Here is an 11,178-nt window from a genome sequence, read left to right as displayed (position 1 = left end):
TAGTTAATTAATAATTCATTTTATTATCATATTAATTATCTTATATTAAAATAGTCTTGTAACACTACAATTCAAAAAAAAATTAAGATTGATTTTTCTTTTAAGAGATAAAATATGACTTGAATATATTAATTATAATTCATATTCTATCTTAATAATCTTTCATATATATATATATATATATATATATATATAATACTTAATAACAATTATATACAAATCTCTAAGATATCTTATTTAAATAAAACTCCAAAAAGAAGAAATAAATGTAAATATAGATGGATGATTGATGTTGATTCGGTGTATCAACAAAAACCATGAGACTTACTTCTATAGTAGACCTAAAATCATTTTGTAAATACATTTTTTAATTTAGATTTAAGAAAATCTCAAGTCAATTCAACTACCTTATTACATTTTTTTAAAATTACTCTTAGCTATAAACATCAGTAGTTTTGATTACAAAACATAAGTTGTAAAATGAATTATTATCTGATATAATCGTTTCGTTTGCCATCCACAGTTTCCAAATGTATAGGGTGTTTATCTGTTTATTTTATTTTATTTTATTCCCTTGAACAATAGTGTGTGTAAAATCACCGAAAGCAGGATTCCTACCCCGGACTTAAATTTCGAGAATGCGATGCAGAGAAATAGAAGAAACAGGGGCGTGAGACTTACATTCGAGTCATTCTAGTGGACGGAAGGACATCGTCGATGATTCTTCTTCTTCAAGTGAACCTAACTGCTCTCCGTTCGCGCTTCAGGTTATGAATCGAAAGGATCTCGAATCCTGAGAGGATTCGCCTTACGCTATTCCACATGAATCTCGGCTCCACGATATCTGCTTGAAAAGAAATCCTCACTCCGAAGAAATATCACTTGAATGTTGTCAGGACGGACACGATGTCCGTTCGGCAACAGAGTTTGGCAGACGCCCTGAATGCATTCAAGTCACGGAAGGTCATCGTTATGAATGGCGCGACTGGATCCGGGAAATCCATAACTGCATGCGATGTGCATTGGCTGCCTTCGAATCTCAACCGAGGAAGTTCAAATCACCAAGAATCTCCAAAAGTTCAAAGCTGCGCCAGATGTGATTGGCAATTAAGGTGTCTAAATCGTTTTTTCAAGGAGGTATGACAAGAATGAGCAATGCATGTGGTTCGGGCACGAAATTGAACCTGGTGCAACGTATCCTCGTTCCATATCAAGACAGTGCTGCATTTTGCCAATAGCCACACGGAACGGTTTTAGACTCCATCAGGCGGCTGCCAGAAGAATTTTACCACCGAATCCGAGTTTCTATAGAGCAGCTTGCACAATGAACAACATATTCAATTTTAAGGCACGCTTTAACACTTCCCTCAATTTCCACCATCACCTGACCTGCGTTCTGTAACGTTATAATTCGGAAACACGACACATGCCAACAGAATCGACTGATAGAAAAAGTAAAGCAATGTTCACTTGCCACGTGATCCACTCACTCTCGCCGCATTCTTTCTGAAAACTCCAGAGAAATAGTCGAGCGAGCTTCACACCAGGCCGCATGGTCTCAGAGGCTTGCTCTCACTCGCGCTTGCTCCTCACATCATGAAATCCTCCTCGCACCCTTGACGCTGCCAGTTCAATGAAGAATGTTGAGCTTTGGATGTGTGCAGTGGTGCCGCGCGGTGAGCGTCGTGCCGACGTTCAAGGACCCGATCCCGGAGGCACCTGCGAAGCCGGCGAAGCCAAAACATGTCATAATCCCGTGGGGCAAGGTCCCGATCATTTCCAAAGGCCTCGAGAAGAAGACCATCGAGCAAGAGGTTGTTGGCTTTCTCTTCCTTTCCTTTTTCACAGCGTATGTCTTTCTATATCTTTTCAAACACTAGCTTCCTTAGTACTTTTGTGTACACTTCCATTCACTATAATCAGGTGGAAGGGTTTGCCTATCCTTTTCGAAATCACCTCGAGTTTTATGGGACTTAATCTCCCAAACATTTCTAATGAGAGTTTCTCTATTTCTCTTTCTACCACAGGAAAACTCCGAACTCATTTTCAGTACTCTTCCTCATTGTTGTAGTTGAAAAACTAGTTGATTTAATTACATTACACGTACAAAGGCGAATTGCAATACTATTCTAAGAAGTTCCACTTTGATACAGATGATGAAATTACACTATATCTTTCGAAAGATGGAAGCGAGCCAACGTCTCTTTCATGATGAAAGTGAATTAGTGTTGCAACGGCAAAAATCCATGTTGGATAGTCTTCAATTTGATAATAAAGTTACACAAGATAAACTTGATATCTTTTATCCAGAGGTACTTGATACTTGAGAAGCTTAACCTATGCTATGAATCATTAACTATTTTTATTGCTATCACTTGTTTTTATTAAGATCATTTTTCAACTGAAGTATATGATCATTAGGATTATGCGGAAGAAATGAGCAAGTTAAATGCAGAATGCAAGATGTGGATGGACAAAATTGAATTGGAAGTCAAGCGTGTCGAAGAGCTGGAAGGAGCGACGTTTACTTTGTATGATGATGAATATAGATCTAGAAAGGTTATGGGAGGTGTAAATGCTGCTAGAGAACATGGTCATGCAACCCAAATCCACATTCATATCTTGGAGAAGCGAGTTTTTAAAGTATATACACACACTAAACATATTTCTATGATTATTATTATTGTTGTTGTTGTTATCAATATCATATCTGGATCATTCAGATTGCACAGCATTTCAATAACTTCTACAACACGATTCTTGTAGTGGATAATAAAAAAAGTAAACCACGAGTACCTTGATTTCTGTACGAAGTAGAATAATCATGTAAAGGAATACATAAATTGAGATGTATGCAGGCAATGCAAGGCCTCACCGTAATCCAATGGCACAACAAGTTAATGCAAGATGAAATGAACAGCTTACGGACAGAGCATGAGCTCTTCGAAGAGTTGCATGCCAAAATGGAAATTGAACTTCAAGAGTGCATGGAACAAATCGATGCGAGCATCAATAAAAGCTATGAATTGTATGATGAACGGCATGACTATCAGAAACTCATTTCAGGTTTTTTATTTTTTATTTTTTTTGAACTGATGATGTGCATGAGTCGATTGAAAATATGTGTTTAGGAAAAGAGTTGTAGATGTTTCACGACTGCTGTGTTGAAAGCATGTCTAAGGTTTGTGTAACAGGAAGAAGCGAAGTGAATGTGTGTGTGTGCGCACTTTGATAAAACCATTGCTAAGGCCAATTTGGAATGGGTTTCCTGAGGTGGGCACCAGAGATTCTGGAGATGATGGAAGAAGGCGACGCCTACACGCGGTGGCAGCAATACGGCACTTGGATCGGTCTCGACGGAAGGCCTCTCGCGGAGACCGCGCTGTCCAGTGAGAAGGAGCGCACCGAGCGCATGAAAAACAAGCGGCCCACTCTTGCTCTCGTGAATGTAATGCTCTCCACGCATACTCTTCCAGGCAATCGAAATCCATAGAATCTGGTTGTAAAAACTGTTGACGTGTTGTTGGCGGGGGTACTGTTCTGAGCGGGGGCGAGGGGCTGTCTGGACCATGGTTTTGTAGGAAAACGATATGAAGAAGATGTTCGTGATTGAGGGTGCCGAGGCTCGCTTGAAGTTTAGGTCCAAGCCCCACACTAAGAAATACGAACGTTTAATTGAGATCAAGGCGTTCATGAACTGTCAACAGGTGTTGGGCCTTAGAATGGATCAGGCCGACGAGGTGTTGCCCGAGTTAATAGCTGCTCGCGACCGCCACGCACAGCTTGTCCAAGATGTTCAAGACCTCAACAACGTATATGTTTCTTTCGATCTATGTAATACTGCATAATTCTTCTTCGATGGACTCATCGGCGATTTTCACCTAATGTGTCTCTGCATCCTCTGTGTTTTTTTAAAGAACTTGGTTTACTTTTACCGAGTCCAGAAAAAACATTCCCGTTTTGGGTGATGTCACAGGAAATAGAGGAAGCCATCCGTTTCAAATTGGGAAGGTTTGCAGACGAAGATGCGGAATGGGATCTGTCAGATACCAACGACTTCCTAGATATCATTCGTGAATTAAAGCGCCAGATCTTTTTGGTCTTTGAAGAAGCTGGTACGTGAGCACATCAAAGCGGTTGCGACGTGCCAAAACTTTTGAACCAGTCAGCAAAGTAGGGCTAGAGTTGTGTCTTGGCACATGGAACAAGTTGCATCACGTATGAAACACATGCGTGGTTGACAGGCAGGTATGGGGTTGGTGTTGTCGTTGGTGCAGGGTGCTTGGGCTGGGATCCCAACCTGGAATCCAAAATCAGAGAAGACAAAATCGACGAAGAAACTTCGATAGAAGAATCCATTTCCAAGCTGTTCGTCAAGACAGAGGACTTCATCTCTGAATTGTCTCAACCTGTCGGCTTTGGACGTATCAAGCCACCACAATCTTCTGCAAATCCAGCGTCAACACAATCAACAACGCCTGGGTCCCCTTCAGAATCGTCACAGTAGAATAGAGTGCGAAGCCTGGTTTGATTATGCACATTGTTACGATCACAAGAATCTTAATGGATTAAGAAAAAGAGGGACACGCCCTCTCACAGAATCAGCCTTCAACAATAGAAAGCCATGGAAGACCAGTTTTCAAGACCCACGTACAGAAGTGGCCCAACATCTTGCTGGAGCCATTAAATCAGACACAGCTTGGGAGGGTGATGGAAGCTTACGAGCGTTCCAAAGAAAAACCAACGAAAACGAACAAGGACAACTCGCAATCGCTCACCAACACAAGAGGGGTTCAGGGGTGGCATTCAGCCCAAATCGCCCACATAGCTGCAACCAGTGGGACTTCCAGATAGTGGTTCGATGTCCATCCATTAGACAGTAGTTTCATCAACTCCTTCATGGGTGTTATCAATTGCTCCGTCCTATTGCATTCTTCCCACATGTATTGCTCTGTGGAGGTTGTTAATCTATACATGGAATCGCTCTGGTATGAAGCGAAAGTCCTAAGTAAAAAATTGTGGTTGACCGCACTATACACTCGAAAATTCCAGGTTTGAACCTGACAGGGCAATTGTTTTCCTGAATCACTCACGAACCCAAATGGCCCAGCTAAATCTCTTTCTGATTTCTACAAAAGTTCATCTTTTTCCACTATCATACATAACTTCAGGAGTTGATCTCATGAAATGAATTGTGTTTCGTTTCTGTACACCAGGACTTTGAGCACATCCCAGAATTTGGGACTCTCATTTTCACGTCCGCGTGCAGGGGTGACTTCCTCGACTGTGATGAAAAATGTCTGCGTAGCAATGCTCAGGGTCTCGAGGCTTCCGCTGGTTAATACCCATCACCTGTGTACGCATCACTTGCACTTCCTCAATTTGACTATCTCTGAAAAGGGTCCTCTAGCTATTATCACAGATATACCAGATTTCCTTCTTTGCAATTCCTGTAGTTACTTCAGTGCTTGATAAACGATCTTTCAAGTTTCGTTGACAAGCGATCAAAAACATGCCATGTTGCATCCCCTTTCACAAGCGGATCTGTGAAGAGCAATGCGCGCCTGTTTTCCTCCTTCCATAGGTTGTGCTGTATGGTGGATAAATTCGTGGCGGCTACATTGAGAAGGATTTTATCAAGTTTAGGTACATCATGCTCACGAACACTCAGTGAGATGCCGGTCCAATCGATGGCATGTGAATATGGGAGAGAAATGTTGTCTGCGATGATTACAGGAACACAGCCATGGACGACAGCTTCAACAATGCGAGGACTCCATGGTGCCCATCCCACGGGGCACAGGCAAAATGTGGAGCGAAGCATCTCAAGTTGATAATTGTCAGTTCGATGCCGCTTCAAGAGAAAACGCCTATTATGTGAAAACTTTTTGTATAAAACTGTCCTCACGCCCCTACAAAAACGAGATAACCCAATTAGGAAAACTCATGCATTTCATATCTTGATGAAACAGATAACTAGTTTAGGCCAACGAAAAGAACTAAAAGTTGTGACTGAGCAGCCGAGCTAAAAACTGCACCAGGCGGATGATGAGTGACATAAACAGAAGAACCTTTGCTCTCAAGGGATGTAAATGTTCTCAAAGAAAACGAATTGGTAACCTAGATTTTTGAGGGGCATTTCCTGTGAAAGAATCGCATCATACAAAGACGAAACATCCGACACAGAACATTGATATTGATGCACACCTGCTGTAAACCAAGCCACTGACGTTCTTAGGATTTATCTCCATTTTCCCTCTGAAGAAGGCGAATATATTTCTCTTTTGTCGCTCTGGCGGATCTTTGATGTAAGATGCGGCGACAGAGGGCGAGACGTATGGAGGGATCTGTATGTGTTCTGCTGCTTGACAAGGATGGAAGTCTTGCACTCCAAAAGTCTGAAGAATTAAAGATTTTCGCATAAATTCTGGTATTCCATGCGCGATTGCCTCTGTCTCCTGTATCCACAATGTCCAAAAAAGTACCCTAGTCAGTATGATAAATTATCAGTTATCGAACTTGTTGGTCGAAACCGGACACTTGTCCATGCATAAACAAGAAATAAACGGATATAAACTACAAACGTATAGGATATACTATCCTAAAAATTTGAAACTACTTGAGGAATCAGATTCCAATGCTCACCAGGGTATGAAAACAGGCACCGTAGTCATGTGAAGCGACGAAAATGTGATCCCTTCCACCACTGCGATTCCAAAACTCCATCCTCGTCGACACATGATTCACAGCTGCTTCCATGAATTTACGCGCCTGTCCGAGCCAGGGAAAGCCAGTCTTCGGGGTAAACTTGCACGAGACATACACAGGTATGAAGAAAAAATCGGCTTCGCAGGGATCCAAAGTCCTGATGGGACTCGTCATGAGAACTTTGTGAATGGCGACTTCGGCGGCAAATAAATGGTTGGAACAGCGTTCGTCAGCTAGCCAATCTTCGTTGAACTTTGCCGGCAGGTCGTAGACATAGATTCGAATTCCATTGGTGAGGTTCAACGGATTGAATGGAGTAGTAAGTAAACCTATGACACACAAGGTCCGCAATCAGTGAACTACATCCCCTACTGAAGATATGCCAAACTTCAACAACCTAGGCAAAACTTGAGCAATTTCCGGATGCAACTTCCTGAGTTACAAAATAAAGAATCAAATCCAAGGAAATCCTTGAGAGACCAACGATTCTACTATTAAAAAACGTACCGAGACAGGGCTTAGGTAGGTCATAGAAACTTACTCGAAGTATTGAACAAGGTGAAATGATCAGGCTTGAGTCGCCACTCTTTATTTTTACTTTCTTCGCCTATTTCCTCACTTAGCGCATTGGTGGTTTCCTCGGTTTGCAATCCGCGCAAGTTCTTTCTAAGCAATCCTTGATGACCAGGTTCCGAATTTCCCACCGTAAACTCCATGGAAGCTGGAAGGATGAAGAAGCAGAGGGCGAAGACAGAAAATAGGATGCAAATTCCCAACACCAGATAACGTGGCTTCTCCCAGTAGGAGTGCGAAGCAACGGGTGCTTCATGTTTATTCTTCGAGAAGGAAGTAAACGAGCTATAGCTTGGAATTTCTCTGTGCCCGTTACTCTTCAGCACTACCGAAACGCGATGCATCGCTATTTCGGAAAGAAGATTTTTAAATTGGCCCAATTCAACAATCAAAATGTTTCACCGGCCGAGAAAGGATTTGAAGTGCTCTTGCTTTGAAGCAACGACAAAGAAAGTAAAGAAAAACGATCAACAACAGCGCCCCTTACTATCTACACCACTCAATTGCGTATTTTTGTCTTGAAGAGTTCTGAGCAATCACAAAACAGTGAAGCCCGCAGCTCACCAATCTTTTTTGATCAGAATCATCATGAAGAATTGAGAGAAAGCAGCTATTCAGTGGAAATGAAGACCCCAAATTCCCTCCGACGAAAGCTCTTCTTCTCCCACCTCCGTCCACTCAATAACCAATTCCCTGCGCGTGACTCTGATATCCATATGCAATCCTCCGCGTGCTGAGAACAATGACCCCTCAACTTCTTCTGCTTCACAATTGCGTACTATCGGTGGAAGCAAAATAACGTGTCATCAGTATCCGACCCAAGCCAGCGTCGCGGGATGGAGGAGCCCTTCACGTCTCAGCGGTCTTCCTTTGACAAACCTCGTAGCACCGTGGTAGGTGTGCTGCGACAAAACGTTCAATACCTAGTGAAATGGCAAACGGGGTACCTGAATATTTTTTTCGTTTTTTATCCCCCTCTCTGAGCCTGTCTGTCCTTTTCGTGGACACGAAGCCAGGTTGGACGAATTAGCTGTTGATCGTAAAACTACCTATGCTCGTAGTAAACATGACATGTGTACGTATCGATTAAAGCTTCATCAGGAGGTCGGGCCACAGCTGGCTCCTGGTCAGCCCACTCGCAAAACCACTGCACCAGCACACATCTACGAGGCCTTCTCAGCAATTTTATCTGCTGATCAAAGGTCCCTCAGCAATATGAATTTTAACCTTATGTTACATCATCTTTCCAACAGCTAAATGATTCGAATGCTCTGAAGTCGAATTCAAAGCAAAACGTGACGACTCTTGCCGTTGCAGCTTCTCGCAACACAAAAACTAAGCTCACAAATTCTTTATAACTTCTTTTTCTTTTTCTTTCACCCGCGAGACTTGTCCACAAAGCGAAAGTAAGCGAACATCCATAAAACAACGATGTGGCATCTACGTCCCCGCGTGCCCGCAAAATCTAACAGGGAAGTTTCGACGACAGAAGATAGGACGGAAAGCCAGAGGATTATTCGATGCCACGCGGCAATACAGCGTCACACACACAGTCACTGAGAACTAACGCCAAGCTCCGCGAAGTTCACAAGAGCGCGATAGCGGAAATTCCAGTCAACACTCGTGTACAGCCTGTAACCAGGAAAGCATCAAAACAGACGAGGCAATGTGGTTCTGAAGCTCAAGAACCTTCCACTTGCACCACGCTCCCTACATTGTTCATCATTGACTTTGTAACTCCATCCAGGCCAAATGTGCCGCGTGGTCACACTACCGCAAAAGATATCACCTCCGACTTTCTGAGGATGATCGTCATCTCTCCTTTTTCCACTTCAACAACAGAACCTTACGTCACTGCAATTTGGCCCAGAGTTCGACTCATCCCTCCCCAGACACGACACATGAACCTAGCAGCACGAGGAGAGCTCCGACATAGTCAAAAAAGGCAGGAATCCTTGCGTGCCCCGAGGCACTGTTGAACTCTCATTCCTAAGACTTATCAAATTGTTTTTAGCGGACACCAGTTAGCCATTCCTCTACCCTAATTTAGAAGACCCTACATAGAGAACAGCTCCAGACTCCGTGTCGAGGAGGCCAAATCCTCCCCACGAGTCTGCTGCGGCATTCATTGTCTACGAGTGAAGTTCCTTGACTTCCACGGTGAAAGGGATCCGATTGCTAGCGCATCCAATGGTTCTCCTTGTGCTGAGCTGGAATTTTTCTTAGCTGGCGCCATGAAATAACTAGGTGGCAAATCTCCGTGGGTTTGCTGCTGAGTCAGCTGTGTTTACTAGTCCAACTCAGCAAGAGCCAAAACCCCGGAGCTGCGAGAATCGTGTCCGTTTCAGTTCGTCGAAGTTTTTGAACTTCATTCGGCAAATGTCGAATATACCTCAAAACTTAAGCTCACATGATTTCTGTTTTGTTTCCACGTCTTGAAGCACAGCCGCGGAAGTGCTGCCAGTTCTGATGCCCAATGGGAGTGCATCGCTCGGCCAAACTAGGTCCGCTGTTGAGTTTTGTAGCCTAGGTGGTTGAGAGTGTGCACCCCGAATTTGGTAGCGGATGCTTCAGGTTGATTCTCAGCATCGTCCGCGAGAATCGAAATTGTAACAGATTATTCTTACGTGAGTACATCAAGGATAGGCACTCTGAAATTGTTTGGTAAAACACAATGAAACATGGTGAAATAGGTGGTCTGGATTTTTGTATGAAATAATACGATTCTTGTACTTATCTGATGCAATTGTCAAGGATAGATGAACTGCGACTCGGTCGGAGTGAATTCATCGAACATATGTTTGTTTTTATTGATGTGTGTCTTCGAGTGAGTGCAGCAACTAGGGAATTGTTTTCCTTATTTGAGCTTCGAACATGATGTTGCAACATTAGTCACAATTTTATTTTTTATCTAGGAGCTCCATGGAACTTCTGAGTCGGAGATGACTTCACGTTATTCACTTTAAAATTATAAGGAAGATGCTTGTAGTCGATTCAATTGTTTCTTCCAAAATTTTAATTTAATTACATTTTATTCAGCTGAATTTTTAGGGATTTTTTAAACACATTTAGTGGAGAATGTAAGAGATCACAAATTTAAAGTTCTTTGATTGGGTAAAGTTTACTAGTCTCACTCTGATTATATATTTTAAAAAAGTCAATCCAAAAGTTAGTTAGAGGACAAGATAAAGTTGATTACATTTTTTTTTTTTTTTTACAGGGCATGAATAGTGTTGTCTCTTGGAATTAGTAATAGGTCCAACTTAAAGAATTTATTTTTCAAACTTAAAAAAGCTGTTTAAAATGTTGCTGAAACAAATCCACCATTTGATTTTTTTAAATAGTTGTCAGAATGAAGATGTGATTTGACATATTTAGAATTGTAATTTAAAAAAATATTTGCTATATCTCATGGCTTCTTTTTTGTTTTATGCTATCTTCAAAGACCAAGATTTCTGAGCAATAACAATCTAAACTACATATAGGATTTGTGCAAGACTTTTACAACAATAACTTGTTAGGTTAGGATTTTGTGTATAAAGAATCTCTTATTACTTAATTTTCTCTTCTATTATCATACACTAATGCTTTTTTGGTGGCAAGAATATGCAAGCACTCATATTGTCATTTGTCTTATTTGATTTTTCTAATTCTTTAAATTCTTTTAATGATTTTTTTTCATAAAAAGCAGGGTTTTTCAAAAGTAACATTTGACTATATAGCTTCTATTGTAAAATTCAATCTCTAAGCCTTTTTGATTTAAAATGTTTTGGTATATTTAAAGATTATTATTATTATTATTTTATTTATCAAAATCATCAAAATTAATAGCTTTTGATAAACATAATTATTTGTCATAAATTACCATATGGTTTTAATATAGTTATTTAATCAACT

The 11,178-nt window shown here is 41.4% G+C and overlaps 2 protein-coding genes across 2 annotated transcripts; one reads left to right on the top strand and one right to left on the bottom strand.

Moving 5' to 3' along the window:
* The first annotated feature begins 306 nt into the window (after positions 1–306).
* Positions 307–5,088, top strand: LOC112281541 (outer dynein arm protein 1). Its single transcript, XM_024518192.3, has 9 exons — positions 307–1,348; positions 1,665–1,814; positions 2,154–2,312; positions 2,422–2,643; positions 2,859–3,066; positions 3,285–3,448; positions 3,582–3,812; positions 3,977–4,115; positions 4,278–5,088. The coding sequence occupies exons 1-9, from the start codon at positions 1,160–1,162 to the stop codon at positions 4,505–4,507; spliced, it is 1,692 nt and encodes a 563-aa protein (XP_024373960.1). The 5' UTR covers positions 307–1,159; the 3' UTR covers positions 4,508–5,088.
* Positions 4,903–7,952, bottom strand: LOC112281542 (putative glucuronosyltransferase Os03g0107900). Its single transcript, XM_024518193.3, has 4 exons — positions 7,250–7,952; positions 6,646–7,037; positions 6,208–6,458; positions 4,903–5,912 (listed from the first exon to the last, which is right to left on the bottom strand). Exons 1-4 carry the CDS (start codon positions 7,623–7,625, stop codon positions 5,462–5,464), a joined length of 1,470 nt encoding a protein of 489 aa, XP_024373961.1. The 5' UTR covers positions 7,626–7,952; the 3' UTR covers positions 4,903–5,461.
* Between the last annotated feature and the right edge of the window lie 3,226 nt (positions 7,953–11,178).

The sequence above is a fragment of the Physcomitrium patens genome, chromosome 4, assembly GCF_059467195.1.
Source record: "Physcomitrium patens ecotype Gransden chromosome 4, ASM5946719v1, whole genome shotgun sequence".
Taxonomy (NCBI): Eukaryota; Viridiplantae; Streptophyta; class Bryopsida; order Funariales; family Funariaceae; genus Physcomitrium; species Physcomitrium patens.
This window is presented reverse-complemented; position numbering and strand designations above follow the sequence as displayed.

Excerpts from the sequence above, each read along its gene's own strand:
- LOC112281541 (XM_024518192.3), top strand. The coding sequence starts at position 1,160 with ATGTGGTTCGGGCACGAAATTGAACCTGGTGCAACGTATCCTCGTTCC. Across the intron at positions 1,349-1,664 it reads ACAACATATTCAATTTTAAG|TGGTGCCGCGCGGTGAGCGT; the intron begins GCACGCTTTAAC and ends GGATGTGTGCAG. Across the intron at positions 3,067-3,284 it reads CTATCAGAAACTCATTTCAG|AGATTCTGGAGATGATGGAA; the intron begins GTTTTTTATTTT and ends GGTGGGCACCAG.
- LOC112281542 (XM_024518193.3), bottom strand. The coding sequence starts at position 7,625 with ATGCATCGCGTTTCGGTAGTGCTGAAGAGTAACGGGCACAGAGAAATT. Across the intron at positions 6,459-6,645 it reads GTGCCTGTTTTCATACCCTG|GAGACAGAGGCAATCGCGCA; the intron begins GTGAGCATTGGA and ends TTGTGGATACAG. Across the intron at positions 5,913-6,207 it reads AGTGGCTTGGTTTACAGCAG|GGGCGTGAGGACAGTTTTAT; the intron begins GTGTGCATCAAT and ends TCGTTTTTGTAG.